General features: G+C 39.0%; 4 protein-coding genes across 8 annotated transcripts; 2 read left to right on the top strand and 2 right to left on the bottom strand.

Annotated features, from left to right (window-relative positions):
• Positions 1-6: 6 nt before the first annotated feature.
• Hrs (Hepatocyte growth factor regulated tyrosine kinase substrate) lies at positions 7-4,907 on the top strand. Of its 2 annotated transcripts, none has more exons than XM_076436410.1 (11): positions 7-149; positions 226-310; positions 523-598; positions 686-874; positions 1,159-1,433; positions 1,508-1,583; positions 1,643-1,819; positions 1,889-2,244; positions 2,334-2,647; positions 2,702-3,000; positions 3,407-4,907. In XM_076436410.1, exons 1-11 carry the CDS (start codon positions 113-115, stop codon positions 3,971-3,973), a joined length of 2,451 nt encoding a protein of 816 aa, XP_076292525.1. In that variant the 5' UTR covers positions 7-112; the 3' UTR covers positions 3,974-4,907. The 2 variants fall into 2 exon arrangements, with proteins under 2 accessions (XP_076292525.1, XP_076292524.1); XM_076436409.1 differs by having other exon boundaries at positions 3,371-4,907.
• On the bottom strand, positions 4,894-9,860 carry Ema (C-type lectin domain containing ema). 4 transcript variants are annotated; one of them, XM_076436386.1, is made up of 14 exons: positions 9,728-9,860; positions 9,532-9,660; positions 9,087-9,220; positions 8,853-9,010; positions 8,385-8,614; positions 8,096-8,288; positions 7,380-8,021; positions 7,190-7,310; positions 6,964-7,118; positions 6,736-6,897; positions 6,495-6,657; positions 6,119-6,422; positions 5,920-6,053; positions 4,894-5,601 (listed from the first exon to the last, which is right to left on the bottom strand). In XM_076436386.1, the coding sequence occupies exons 1-14, from the start codon at positions 9,799-9,801 to the stop codon at positions 5,162-5,164; spliced, it is 3,039 nt and encodes a 1,012-aa protein (XP_076292501.1). In that variant the 5' UTR covers positions 9,802-9,860; the 3' UTR covers positions 4,894-5,161. The 4 variants fall into 4 exon arrangements, with proteins under 4 accessions (XP_076292501.1, XP_076292503.1, XP_076292502.1 ...); XM_076436388.1 differs by having other exon boundaries at positions 6,495-6,633; XM_076436387.1 differs by having other exon boundaries at positions 8,862-9,010.
• A 524-nt stretch (positions 9,861-10,384) lies between these two features.
• On the top strand, positions 10,385-12,451 carry Mt2 (tRNA (cytosine(38)-C(5))-methyltransferase). The gene is made up of 2 exons (XM_076436448.1): positions 10,385-10,527; positions 11,294-12,451. The coding sequence occupies exons 1-2, from the start codon at positions 10,473-10,475 to the stop codon at positions 12,316-12,318; spliced, it is 1,080 nt and encodes a 359-aa protein (XP_076292563.1). The 5' UTR covers positions 10,385-10,472; the 3' UTR covers positions 12,319-12,451.
• Positions 12,379-13,567, bottom strand: Maf-s (MAF bZIP transcription factor K). Its single transcript, XM_076436490.1, has 2 exons — positions 13,196-13,567; positions 12,379-12,956 (listed from the first exon to the last, which is right to left on the bottom strand). The coding sequence occupies exons 1-2, from the start codon at positions 13,220-13,222 to the stop codon at positions 12,591-12,593; spliced, it is 393 nt and encodes a 130-aa protein (XP_076292605.1). The 5' UTR covers positions 13,223-13,567; the 3' UTR covers positions 12,379-12,590.
• Positions 13,568-14,553: the final 986 nt, after the last annotated feature.

Genomic DNA, 14,553 nt, shown 5'->3' with positions numbered 1-14,553 from the left:
GTATAGGTGGTTGTCAGACTACCTTTTGCTATTTAATTGTCAAGGTAGTTGCAAAAGCCCCGGATAAACAGAGCGATTACAAATAATACGCGATTGTTCCTGGTGCAACAAAATGTTTCGTAGCGCATCCACCTTTGATAAATTATTGGGTAGGTTTTTACTAACAACGTCAGCCCACAAAATGTCCGACTTTCATGATTCATGGTTTTAACGGAATTTTTACAGATAAAGCGACGAGTCATTTACAGCTTGAGCCTGACTGGGTCCCGATTCTTCAGATATGCGATTTAATCCGTCAAAACGACGTACAGTGAGTGCAAAATGTCATCTAACTTACAATTAACCTATTTCGTTTCTATTTACGATGGAAAAACTGACGTTTTTACTCGCCAACTGACATTTAATCGATTTCGCACCTAAAATTCATTAACATCTCTGTTCTCTCTCTTCCTCTCTTTTACGATTAATTTATACGATTTCTCTCCAAAAGTAAATGAAACGCTGTATTTTCTATGTATGTAGACCTAAGGCAGCGCTCGCAGCAATCAAGAAGAAAATTACAAACCCTAATCCGCACGTAGCTTTGTACGCTCTATTGGTGAGAAATACTAAGACAGTTGTTTTAATATTAAAATGATTATCGATTAAACGATAAACGCAGCTTACAAGCGTTCTTCAAACGCAGGTCTTGGAATCTTGTGTTAAAAATTGTGGCTCGTTAATTCACGATGAAGTTGGTACAAAAGAATACATGGAGCAGCTGGCAGAGCTAGTCAAAACAACCACTCACGACAACGTTAAGCTTAAGACTTTAGAATTGATTCAAGCCTGGGCGCACGCGTTCCGTAACAGCCCCAAATACAGGGCGGTGCAAGTATGTTCCCAATTTCCTGCTGCGTAGACATTCCTTATTAATAGACTACGGATCTTCATGCAAAATAAAAATGTTTTACATTGATTGTGGGAAGCAGGAATAACATAAATATTGATTTCATCCCTTAACGACTTTGTTACATTAAAAGCAACATTACAACATTCTTGAATTTTGTAAATCTTTTACTGTTTTATATTTCACCTAGCCAATTTCTTCATAGTTGCATAATCATCCGCAGTCTACTTATTAAATATTACCGATAATATAAAATATGTTCCTTGTAGGATACGCTGAATATTATGAAAACTGATGGATATACGTTCCCTGCTTTGAAAGAAAGCGACGCAATGTTCAGTGCCGATACAGCACCAGTATGGGTGGACGCCGATGTCTGTCATCGTTGTAGAGTTACTTTCAGTATAATGCAGAGAAAACATCACTGTAGAGCGTGTGGTCAAGTATTTTGTGGTCAATGTTCGAACAGGGCATCCACGTTGCCCAAGTTTGGAATTGAAAAAGAAGTTCGAGTTTGTGAAACTTGCTATGAGCAAGTGAACAAGTAAGTACGAATTTCTTTTCATTTCCTGTTTGTTCTTACGATTCGTTACTAATTCTCCTACCGTATCTCTGCAGAACATCCGCGGTGCAAATCAAGGAAGCTGATTTACCTGCTGAGTATCTGAACAGCTCGTTGGCCCAGCAGCAACAGGTATATTATAAATTAACATTACAAATGAACATTTATAAATTAACGTTTCATTTTGTCAGGTTCCTCCTAAGAAAACAGCAGCAGAGCTTCAGGAAGAAGAGGAACTTAATCTGGCTATTGCCTTAAGTCAGAGCGAAGCGGAACTCAAGGAGAAAGAAAAGAAACGAACGTCTGGTCCGATAAAAACGAATACAAACACTATCAATAGGACAACGTATTCTCCACCGCCGTCACCCGTCAGTTTCTTTTAATTGATCAATTGGCAGAAGCATCAATCGAGAATTATACTAATTTCTACTTTTCAGGGTTCGAGTCCATCGAAATTGCAAGAGGAAGAAGACATTGATCCAGAGCTCGCGAAGTATTTGAATCGAAAATATTGGGAGCAAAGACAAACCGCGATAGAGGAGCATGTTTCTCGGGTCGACGTCACTAGTCCTTCCGCTCCTAACATCAGTAGTCCAATGCCACAGAAGATTGTTATTGCAAAGCAACAAAATGGAGAAGTCGATAGCCAGATGGAGGAATTCGTTAGCGCCTTGAGATCTCAAGTGGAAATATTTGTTAATAGGATGAAGAGTAACTCGTCCCGAGGCCGATCGATTGCTAACGATAGTTCTGTTCAAACTTTGTTCTTAAATATCACTGCTATGCACTCGAGGTTCGTCTCGAAACATTATTTAATATTTATGTAATATTACACTAAATATTATTAATAAATTTCTAATTCGAATGTGCAAACCTCTGCAGATTGTTGAGGTACATCCAGGAACAAGACGACAGCAGAGTGTATTACGAAGGACTTCAGGATAAGCTGACGCAAATGAAGGACGCCAGGGCAGCTCTGGATGCTCTGCGGGAGGAGCATAAAGAAAAATTGAGAAGACAGGCGGAGGAGGCTGAAAGACAGCGACAAATGCTGATGGCTCAGAAGCTAGCCATCATGAGGAAGAAGAAACAAGAGTATCTACAATATCAGCGCCAATTGGCACTGCAGAAGATTCAGGAGCAAGAGAGAGAAATGCAGATGAGACAAGAACAGCAGAAACAACAGTACATAATGGGTAAGTTGACGGAAGCATTGCTAGATATTTTTTATTTTATCGCATCAACTTTAGGTGGTTACCAAGCTGTACCTGGCTACATGGGGCCGTCTCAAGGTTCCCCTGTTCGCCACGTTCAGTATCAAAATCCTGGGACTAATTACAATCCCATGTCGCCGACCAATCAAGGATACATGTATGGACAGCCTACTGTGAAACAGTATCCACCAATGCAAGGATACAACATGCCTCCAATGAACCAAATGCCGGCTCATATGATGGGACCAATAGCTAACCAAGAACAGCAACCGACTGATCCTTCTGTGCAGGGGCACGAAGCCTTGGGTCGAGTTACTGTGTCCGGTCCTGGAATGGTAAGGGCATCTTGAACTTTCTAACATTCATTTCTTCTTCTCACCGCTGAAATCTTGCATTTGAGCGTGCGTTAAGAGGATAGATCCGTATCCATGATCGCAATTAATATTTAAATCTCTAAGCCCTCCAATTTCCAAATATTCAAATTATGTCTCGTAAACATAAATAGGACGTCAATAGAACTTTCGAGGGCGATCGCAGCCTAGATTGATCTTTTATCTAGCGCTTTTGACTACTGAAAAACTTCATCTTTACATTATCAAGAAATTACAACGCGCATCTGAACCCTTGCAATCCTGGAAACGAGTCCACGCCCTTAAATCTGTTTGTACATGTTTTGCTTAATCTCTTTGTACGTCTCTTCCAAAGATGTCTCAAATGACAAATCCCATACCGCAACTACAGCAGACAGGTGGACACCAAATGGGACCGCCACCTACTCAGCCAGGACCACCGGGACACATGCAGCAGCCTGCACCAGGACATATTCCACCTCAACAGGGTCCTCCTCCTCCGATCGCGCAACCAGGACCGCCGAATCAAATGGGTATACCTCAGGTACCTCCCCAAGGGCATATGGGTCCTCCTACGCAAATGGGTCCTGGAGCACACGGTCCACCGGGTCAGGTGGTTGGTCTTCCGCCTCAAGTGGGCCCGCAGCAACCTGGACCTCAAGGATCTTCCATGCCACCTCGCGTTTCCAACCCTCCTATCTCGTCCCAGGAAACAGGTCCCATTCAGGTGCCGTCTGGAAACGCGCCTGGACCAATCCTGGCATCGAACCAAACGATGCAAGGTCCCCAAGGACCTAATCTACCTGTGATGCCTCAGGGCATGCCGCCAAACCCGGTTTCCCAAGGTCAACCGATGCAATTTCAACCACCAACTCAAATGCCACCTACATCGAACGAAACCGTGCAAGTGAAAGAGAACTCGAAGCCTGAAACAGCGGAGTTAATTTCCTTTGATTGAAGAGACTCGGATTACTATTTACCGATAATTAGATATGCATTTAAGGTAACCTCTAGTTTAACAGAAATTTTCATTTCGAATTGGCATCGATGATTTTTAATACTTGAAAACGGGAGTTGATTTTTAAACTGTGTTAGCGATTCATTGATCGCAACTGACCTGTCCAGGTCGGAATCACTTTTTTAAACGTCGAGGATATTTTTCATATAAAACGTACGTGATTGCGAATGGAAGAATATATATATATATACTGTTTTATTTTTTTATTTCCTAACTGGTAAATTACTTGTCTGTCGTCCTTACGATATCCGACTATCATCCTACAACAGGCATGGACAATTCGTAGCGCGATCGGAGGCATTCTCAAGGAATACTCTCACTTCTCCCGTCCGCGCGTATCGCTCCTCGTGGCGGCCGTAGTGCTCGGAGCAGTATTCCTTGAGAATGCCTTCGATCGAGCTACGAATGGTCTATGCCTGTCCTACAAGCAAAGCCATGGATATCACTTAATTGATATGATTCGTTAGAAGAAAGATTGTACGAATAATATATAACATAAACGTTTATTTAGTAAATTTTATTGTGGAATTTTCAGATAAGCATTAACGTTTCTTCAAGCTACGATGTTCATTTCAAAATAAATATACCCGTACACATTTCGTAGTCGCCAGCCAAACCCAATACGTTTGAAAGATCGATTTATTGTTTCAGTGTATATTTTTGAGTTATAGAAATTTCGAGCAGTGATACATATATGTACACGAACTAAAATACAGGACTTCATTTGCAGCGTTGGGAAGTTGTACTATTTATACAGCGAAAAAACGAAAACTATCTAACGGCACGCGACGTGTGTATTCGATGAAAATGTATATACAAATACTTCTAAGTTATGCTAATAGAAAGGAACTGAAGATAAATTAGTTTCGTCAATGGTTGACCTTTTACTGAAATCACAAATACCGTGTCTTTTTTTTTTACAAGATTAATTCCACGTTACTCACTATCCTATTAACAGAAACGATCAAGTCATCATTTAGTTAGAAAGTACCTGGTAGTAAAACCGTTTTTATTACGCAGATCGAAGATCCCTTCCATCAAATCAAGATCGAATATACATTCCCACGTTTCTCTTAAATTCTCTGAACAAAAAATTCAATTCGAACTGTACGCTGTTTTGTCTCAGGATCATACTGTCTCCACTTGACCCTTTCTACGCGGTTTCGCTTCTTTCGGGCAGGTAAACGACGTTTCTTCAGAAAGTTTTCGGATCACAGTCGAGGGTTCGCCATTGGCCGACGCGGAGATTTCACCATCCTTCTCCTGAGACTTGTGTGATATACTCAATGCGGCAGACGTTAGAGCTGCCTTCCGGAGACGCATGTCTTCCAGAGGAATCTCTTCGCTCCGCGGCCTTGGCATTTTCGGTGAATTATCTCGGGATCGCAAACCGTTCTCTTGACCTTTCTCATTTACGTTGTTATCCCCGCGTTTCGGTGTCGACGATGAGAACCCGGCAGTAGGTGCAGCATTGTTTTCCTTGCGCATTTGTGCCGCGAACCCTGGCACTCTGTTTACTATGAACATCGGTCGCGGCTCCTTCTGCCTCTGTCCTCGTCCTGCTAAGCCTAATATCAAACGGTCAACATCATTAGTTACCTTCATTTACTTAAGGCTGTAGACGCGTTTCCAGGAAGATGGTGTTTTTCAGAATAATACAAGTTAGCCGACTGCGCCTTTGACTACTGAAAAACCCCATCTTTGCATTACCGAAAAATGAGAAGGCGCATCTTGTACCCTTGCAATCCTGGAAACGAGAGTCTACTCCCTTAACGCGCACGTAACCGCCCGATTTTGAATCCTACTTTTAGAATTTTTACTTAAAATATTTACTTAAAAAATTATAGAATAAAAATTCAACATTTCTGGCTAATGATGCAACATACGTTCATGTCGCAAGCCACGCAGAGCATAATTTGGCGGCGGTGTTGAAGAATGGGGCATGCTAGTGGGTATGTCGAGCAATCTTGCGATCTGACTCATCTTCTTCTGCCGTGCCTTTATCCGTCCTTTTGTTAGCCTTAAAGTTAAAGATTGGAATATGTACTATGAACCGATGAATACATGTTTACAGCAGAGACATACCTTTGTTTCGCAGCCATACATCTAATGTGATCGTCAAAGATAAATTTTGTCGATAGCAAAGGAACACGGTTGCCGGTCGAACTACTCAAAGGTTTGTAAATCGTCAAGTGTAAACATCTTGAGTCATCTTTATCGCCTGCTACCTCAATGTCTTGCAGAAAGCCGACTAATTTTGCCACTCCCCAACCTAATTTACTAGTGTCTGGCTCTACGAGGATTAATTGCACAACATGAATGACTAGAAAGCGTCGAATTTTCTGACCGTCTTTCCACACGACCGTACATGCGATTAAATCGCTGTTATCTATGGAAAAATCAGAATAGAATCAATATTTGTAGATGTTGTATACACGTTAGAGAAAGAATGATTGTTTACTTAAGTCAAGAACATTGTCCACTTGAACACAGTTGACTGGGTTAGTCAGAGGCAACTGTGTTTCTGGTTCCATGTTAATCGCTAAGGATAATTCTCTTATTAAAAAAAATACTCTTATGGCGCGGCGAGCCCTCTCCACCTGTGCAAGCGATAATTTTATTCTCTATCAATCGATTTAACTACCTACATTCTATGAAGATCTCATAGGATCATTAGAAATCCTTTTAACGATTACACTTACTTCGCCGCACGGTAATCTTTTGGTAAATTCAATACCCGTCATCGGAGTCCCTGTCGGTGGTAATAAAATGTTGCTGTCCATCATCAACCATTCGACGTTCAAGGGTCGCTTCTGAATTTCACTATATTCATCTTCGAACATGTCTAGGAATATGTCTTCACTCTGCACAAACATTATCAATATTTTATTATTATTTTGCAACTAAAATAATTGGCTGTCGCAGCGCACCTTGTAAAAATTTTTTAACAACGCTGTACTCTGCTCTTTGGCCGCATCAATCGCCGCCAAATGCGAGTCTTTTAACACTGTCTGTCCATCCGATACTACTAATTGCATTAACAACTTGATTGCCAATTCCAGCGTAACGAGTCTCACTTTCGCATCTAATAAAAACACCATTCATGAAAATTGCACGTCAGAAGATACGGGAATTTTACACTAGAAATGGACTCACTTGTTTGACAACTTAACGTTATAATTTGAATTAGTCTATCTATTAAAATTTCGTTATAGAAACTCGTCGTGGTGTTTCGTGAGCTGGATAAAATCGGGTCCAAGGTGTTGCGATTGATACCCTGAAGGAATTGCTCTGTTAATATATAGATGCGTGTCATCAAAATAGTATTTCTTAAAGTTCTTCTTACCTGATTGTTAGCTAGAGCATAAAGCAAACACAACGCAAACAAGGCAGCATAGTCATTCTCTGTGCAAAATAAAGAGTTCAAGACAGTTTCTAGAAACGGCTTATTCGATAAGGATTCATTTAGATTCTTTTGCGTTTCGGGTGCCAAAGGGCTCTCTAATGCAAGTCTCTGTTCTTTTTCTTCATCAGTGACGTTTAAATATCTGATGTCCTCTAAATCATCGTTCGGAATGGTAATGTCTAATTGTTCTGGGCTCATCAGTACAGGCGTATCTCCCATCGAAGCAGTATCGAACGATGTACTGGGATAGATGCTCTCCGATATCCTGCTGACCAGATTATCATCTTTCTCGTCCTCTACGTTAGATTCCTCTTCGCAAAGTCCATCTGACACGCTTAACTCGCTCAAATTTTCTAGAGACTTTTCTAAGCTCTCCTTCGGAGGTGAAAAAGCGATTGACTTCGTAGTTGACATATCACCGTACATTTCCAGTACTTTGCTCGCACCTGTTTGGATTGTTTCTAAGTCTGACAGCAATATTACTGCTGCTAGAGTATGTACAAGAGGTCCGTGGGAGATTATAAGAAACACTTGTGAAAGTAGAAACAGAGCTACTACAACGCTTACGTGTTTTCTCTCATCCTATCAATAAAACGAAGTTGATATACGATTATTCTTGGGCGTAATTGTTATGTAATTATTAATCGGGGACATACCTGATTTTGGCACAAAAGATTCTTATGTTTTGTAAGCGAATAAACGTACAACGGAACTAACAATTTGTGTAACAAGTGCTCGGACAAGACTTTATTCAAGTCGGATATATTTAAACAAAGAATATCGTTCAAGTAATGCAGATGATCTAAATGCTCGGCTACCAAATCCGACAATCTGTTTTGACTTTGATGACTGAAACATATATGTACACATGTATATACATTGGTACACGAAAAAGATCTGTTTCCGAGAGAACTATTTACATTAGTAACTTTGGTTTGTACTTACTCGGCATCGTTTCTGACACAGGTGTCAAGCTCTATAATGTGATTGCCAATAAACCATACAAGATTACTGAAATAAGGTGCAGCAGTACGGTCTCTTATAAACACGAGCATGGAGGCATCCTCTACACGATAGACATTTAAAGTCAAGGTTCGCACCGCTATACGAACCATGCCTTCCGAGTGGTTAAAAAATTTGATTGCCTCCGTATACAATGGAAAATCATTGGTGTGCTGATAAGAAAATCAAATTAAACAATATCCTTTTTTTCCATGAGTGTTTAGTGCAACTTAAGGAATGGAGATGAATCAACGATCACAGATAATACCCAACCGATTAAACGCTACGCTCACATTCAAAGCTATTAAATGTTAGATCAAAAATAACATACACCAGGCAGCTACTATTAAAACCAATGGACATGAGATCGGCTAAAGTGAAAAAATAGACACAGAGAATTATCACGTGTACCTCGTTTACCTCGTTATAAAAGAAATGTATGGTATGGGCGTTCAACTTCAAGCTCAATGTCTTTAGAAAACTGATGTAATATGCCATCACCTCTTCATCGCTGAAGTCAAATTTGTGCACTATTATACTGTTTACATGATTATTACTGAGCAAGTAATCTAGGAAAGAACCAAAGAATATTATATCGTCACCCGGATGCTCTTACACGGGAAATAATCTTTTCGAGAAACTTACATAAAGAGGTCTCGTTACGTATATTCTCGAACAATATATTCAGTGTCTGTAGCAGTTGAACACATACATAGCTTCCACATTTTTGCTTCATGATACGCAGAAAGAACGAAAGCATATTTTTCTCCAGAAAAAAGCTGCGGACAGAAACGGAGGGTATTAGTTGAGACAATATTAAAAATTTTCAATATTTAAATCTCTAGGCCCTCCAATTTCCAAATATTCAAATTACACCTCATAAACGTAAATGGGACTTTTGAGGGCGACTGTGGCCTAGATTAAGATGTTATCTAATGCTTTTGACTACTGAAAAACCCCATCTTTGCATTATCGAGAAATGAGAAGGTGCATCCCTTGCAATTATGGAAACGAGAGTCTACCCCCTTAACAAACTATAAATCTCATCACTAATGCATAAATAATTCGCAGGAAAGTGCGATCTACTTACTCGAACACGCTACTATCATTCTGGTCGCCCCATATTAAAATTTCAGCTATAGAACGAAGGGTTTCAACCAACAATCCTCTGTTGTTCTCAGACACAGTTTGGTTCTTCGACAGGACATTATACAAGTACCTGTGCGCAATGATAAGATGAAAATATAGTAACAGTATATAATAAATATTATAACACGTGTACATACTTAAGGTGCTCCAAAGAATGAGGATTTTTAGGCTTCCAGAGCCCTCCTCCGAACCAGCTCCGGCTCCGAAACATCTTCCTTATTATTGCGATAGCATTTGGGTGGTGGCTGGCAATAAACTCATCTTTCGATATTTTTGATCGCTAAGGGAGAGCGACGACGTTCGTCGATGCGATTAGGGTCACTGGGGATTCTCTACGCGGATCCTCGCACATTGAAATTCTCGTAAACGTCGAAACAATTGTGAAAATAGTGGCGAAAGTCAACACATTGTTCAGGTTAGATTCCTTGTTTTCGCACTGTTCATTCTTCTCGTTTCTCTAACAACTAATGTCGCTCGCGGATTCACACGTATTTCTGCTGCACATTTTCCCGTAGCACTGTAAACAGAATTTCGTGACGAAACGTTGGATCACAGACGTGAAATTTTACGCGACGCAGAACGTAGCCTACCCTCCATTACTGAACGGACTATGGAATCACATGTTAGGTTACTTCTTTGTCACTCGTTGTGATTGTTTGTATAGATTTTGTTTGCGAAAGCGCGTTTAATTATGAGGCAAAGTACTTGTTTCCTTTACGAGTCACCGTTTACCCGTGTTCCGTTGAAACTGATAAAAGAGAATCGCGGAAGAACTTTAAAACCCATCGATACTTAAATAAATAAATAGAGCAGATGAGCTTATTGACAATTAACAGACGTATCGGAGTCTATAATTAAGAGGTTTCAAATGAATCATTGATCATGAGAGTGCTAGAATTGTACAGCGGTATCGGGGGAATGCATTACGCGTTTCAAGGTGAGTTACTCTGTTATTATTTGTTCAGGTATATGATACATTGTTTAGAAACACCTAACCTTAAATTACCCAACGTGACCTCTCCATTTGTTTCTATTTAAATAAATGTAAATTTTGTGGTAGCTCTCTCAAAAAACAACATTTGAGTATACTATAGGATTTATGTATTTACCAGAAGAAAAGTTATGAAAACAAATTCGAAAGGCTCAAAAAATAAAGTTCAATATTTTGAGATTACGACAATTATTTAAATACTCGTATCTTTTCGTTGTGATATACAATTGTATAATATTGGTTATTAATAGACTGCGGATCTTTATGCAAAATAAAAATAGTTTACATCAATTACAAAGAACAGGAGTCAAATAGAAGAGATATTCTTTTTTTTATAATTTCAATAAGCTGAGCCTAATAAATTAATGTTCTCAAATTCTTTTAATTTGTCAACTGTGTCAAATTGCACCTACTCGTTTTTGTCATAAACGCATAAAATCTGCAGTGTAAATAGTTATTAAACTTTACTTGATGAAGTCTAGTGGACTTGTGTTGTTTTACCTAAAACATTTGTGAATTATTACTATTGTTTCTATTATTATTCACGTTAATTATACAAATATGCAATATCATGCAAAGTGAAAGAAATATACACTTATATTTTAAAAAGAAAACAAGGAAACATCACTAGAACAAAAAGATAGCGATCCAAACTTTGAACAGCAATATCTCGAATCCTGACAACCACAGAATTAATTATTTTTGTTTTCAGAGAGCGGTGTCGACGGCGACTGTGTCGCAGCTGTAGATATAAACAATGTCGCGAACGACGTATACAAACACAATTTCCCAGATGTTTGTCTGATGAATCGTAACGTTCAGTCAATTTCTGTACAAGAGATAAACGACCTGCGTATAGACACCATTTTAATGAGTCCTCCTTGTCAACCGTACACAAGGATAGGCCTCCAAAAAGATGTATCCGACAATAGGTCTTCGTCGTTATTTTCTGTACTTGAACTGATACCTCGAATAAAAACGTTAAAATATATTTTGCTAGAGAATGTTAAGGGGTTCGAGAAGTCTGAGATGAGAGACGCGGTATTGAAATGCATAGACGATTCTGGATTTCACTACAGAGAACTGGTATTAAGCCCGTGCCAGTTCGGTATTCCGAATAGTAGATGCAGATACTATCTACTAGCCAAGAAGAAAAATCTGAGATTTTCTTTCGACAATGTTACGTTGAATTTTGATTTGCCAGAAGATGTTCTGAGAGCTTTGCCTAAGGGGAAACATAGATTTCTAGCCGAGAAGAGTTGTACGCAAGATATGGAGATCGATAAGAATTGTTACATGTTAGATAAAATTTTAGAAACTGTTGATGACACGCAGTACCTAGTACCTAGCAAATTACTACAAAAGAGAGCCTGGATATTAGATATAAGGACGTCTCAAGACCGTGGTTCCTGTTGTTTTACGAAAGCCTATGGCCACTATGCTGAAGGTACCGGATCTGTATATTGTCCGTATTCGGAAGATGTGATTAAAGAAACGTATTTAACAGCGAGTAAATACGATCGAGAATCGTTAGAAGCGTTACAGATTCTAGAAACGTTAAAGCTAAGATATTTCACTGCCAGAGAGATCTGCAGACTAATGTGTTTTCCCGAAGACTTTACATTTCCTGATCACATTACGAGAAAACAACAATACAGGCTGCTAGGTAACTCGATTAACGTATATGTAGTTAGCAGATTGATATACCTATTGTACGCCGAGAAGCAAATTATGTAAATTTGTACAAAGAAATACAATATTTTTCTATAAAACGAGATCAGCATTTAATGAGAATACTTATGAGAAGCTGACAAATTTAATAAAATATTCTACGTAAAAACATTCGATTTTTAATACAAATAATAGTTATCCGTACATTAATATTACGTATTAATTAAGTCCTTCCGGCAACTTCGTAGTTAATACGGTGCAGAGGTGCGTTATAATTTTTACACGTGTTCCAACTTTCTTGTAGAACTATTAGATCCAGACTATCCAATACTTCTATTTTACATAGTCTCTAATTCTGGTGGAATGTGAATCTTTTTCTCTGCTGCGAACTTCTTCAATGCTTGATACTTTGAGTGCCACGACTCTATTTCTTCTCTCATGCGATTATTGTCGTCCTGCATAGTTTCCATATCTCGATACTCCTGCGATTTCTCAGATTCTAGCTCATCTTTCTGTTCGATCCTCTTGATGCGGCAACTGGCTGCGTATCCTCTGTTCTTTAATGTTCTCCTACGCTGTTTCATGCGTACTATCTCCTCCCGAGATAGACCACGCAATTTCAATTGCCTGTTCAGATCTCTGACTGATATAGACACCAGTTCATCATCGCTAATATCTAGACAAGGGCCAGGTGAGAGAGGATCCTGTACAATATAAAATAGTTTATTTGCAAGTTGTTCTAATTTACATAGTCACACGAAAGATGTAAGTGTTATTACTAGAAAGAAATGGCACATAAAACATGGAGATTAGCAAAAATAGTAAAAACGAAGAATGATACGAGTTTATTGTTTTGCGTGTCATAGTTACGTACTCCGAAATGATACGTGACGCATAAAGAAAACGTAGGAGATAACATGCACGAGGGGTCGGGATAACTTACCATTTTTATAGATCTCTTCCCATCCATAAATATTCCAAACGATGAAATTTTTCAGGTTCCAACGTCGAGCAGCCACCGAGGCTTCGATTTTCCTCTACCTTTTACGCTTTCCGGAAAAATTTGCTTAGTCATTGTACGCTCTCATGCAGGTCAATTCGCCATTCGCCTTACGATACGAGAGGTATCTTCCTGAAAGCATGAACTTTCACCTGATAAAATTATTTCTTACGAATCAATTTCTTAACTGAAACAACAACAGGAAGCAATATTTTCATTGTATTCCACTTCGAACGATTTAATTAAATATTCGAACCGTGGATACCAGAGAGGATACGACCGAGGTTTCGATTAGTTTCGATTTTCGATGCCTCCGGTATAGTGCTGCCCTCACACAAAATCCTATCTTATATCTCGTTGGTGATCCTATATAGCCTGGATCAGATCCCACACCCACAGATCCACCGAATCAGATATTTTTCTATTTTATATACTATATAAATACATAGATAGATGCAAAGAGGATTAGATGTTCCAAGAATCTGTGGGAACAGAAATCATTCAATAGAAATCAAGAGTATTTATTTGAATTTTTATTGAAGATAATACTGTGTTCATTTCATGTGTGCATTTCCGGAAACCAAAAATTCTAGCTTCTTTCTTATGCAAATCCAAGTTTGAATCCTAAGAGATCAGTGATTCAAAATTTATGTGTGGTTTAGAGTTGGCCAATTTCAAATATTTTTGCCGGTTAAAAGTGCCCGCCATTTTTGAATGTAATAATGGTCGCACGCCGCTTACCGAGCGATGCCGCTAGATGGCACTGCAAGCACGGGCATTTCTAACTGTCAAACACGCATTTTGAATCACTGACCGCTTAGGATGGAGAAGTGTAGATTTCTGGCATTTTCTCGCTAAAATCTACAGGGTTACATAAGAAAGAGGCAATAATTTCTGGTTTTCGGAGGTAAATAGTTTAACCTTATTAAATTTTCATTGATTTAGACTTATTCTCGAATCGTGATGCCTTCTCGCGATAATTTGATCTTGTATTGTGACAATCAATTGCGTTTGAATTCGCGTCGTGTGATAGAAATCAATTGTTTAATTTTCGTTCAACTTAATTTTGATGTTATTTTCAAACTGAATTGTTTATTTATTATTAATTCTGATTGTATTGAATTGTACTGAATTCTTATTTGTAATTAATGAATTTGCTCTTTCTGTTACAGATTCCGCGGGAAAAGAAATCAGTTTGAAAAAGCATCTTGGTAGCGAGATCGATGACTTTCGAGAATCGAATCGTGACATACATCATGGCGAACTTTCTTGAAGTAGTAACCTGAAAAGAATTGCACCTC

Source organism: Lasioglossum baleicum, chromosome 13 (genome assembly GCF_051020765.1).
Source record: "Lasioglossum baleicum chromosome 13, iyLasBale1, whole genome shotgun sequence".
Lineage (NCBI taxonomy): Eukaryota > Metazoa > Arthropoda > Insecta > Hymenoptera > Halictidae > Lasioglossum > Lasioglossum baleicum.
The sequence above is the reverse complement of the archived record's forward strand: the minus strand, read 5'-3'. Positions and strand labels throughout refer to the sequence as shown.

Bases quoted from the DNA above. Each gene is read 5' to 3' on its own strand.
- Maf-s (XM_076436490.1), bottom strand. From the start codon at position 13,222: ATGGATGGGAAGAGATCTATAAAAATG. The intron at 12,957-13,195 runs GTAAGTTATCCC...TATATTGTACAG, and splicing joins GGAAGAGATCTATAAAAATG to GATCCTCTCTCACCTGGCCC.
- Ema (XM_076436386.1), bottom strand. From the start codon at position 9,801: ATGTTTCGGAGCCGGAGCTGGTTCGGAGGAGGGCTCTGGAAGCCTAAA. The intron at 8,289-8,384 runs GTAAGTACAAAC...TATATGTTTCAG, and splicing joins TGTGTCAGAAACGATGCCGA to TCATCAAAGTCAAAACAGAT. The intron at 6,423-6,494 runs GTAAACAATCAT...ATTTTTCCATAG, and splicing joins GGACAATGTTCTTGACTTAA to ATAACAGCGATTTAATCGCA.
- Hrs (XM_076436409.1), top strand. From the start codon at position 113: ATGTTTCGTAGCGCATCCACCTTTGATAAATTATTGG. The intron at 2,245-2,333 runs GTTCGTCTCGAA...AAACCTCTGCAG, and splicing joins ATCACTGCTATGCACTCGAG to ATTGTTGAGGTACATCCAGG. The intron at 3,001-3,370 runs GTAAGGGCATCT...TCTCTTCCAAAG, and splicing joins CTGTGTCCGGTCCTGGAATG to ATGTCTCAAATGACAAATCC.
- Mt2 (XM_076436448.1), top strand. From the start codon at position 10,473: ATGAGAGTGCTAGAATTGTACAGCGGTATCGGGGGAATGCATTACGCG. The intron at 10,528-11,293 runs GTGAGTTACTCT...TTTTGTTTTCAG, and splicing joins AATGCATTACGCGTTTCAAG to AGAGCGGTGTCGACGGCGAC.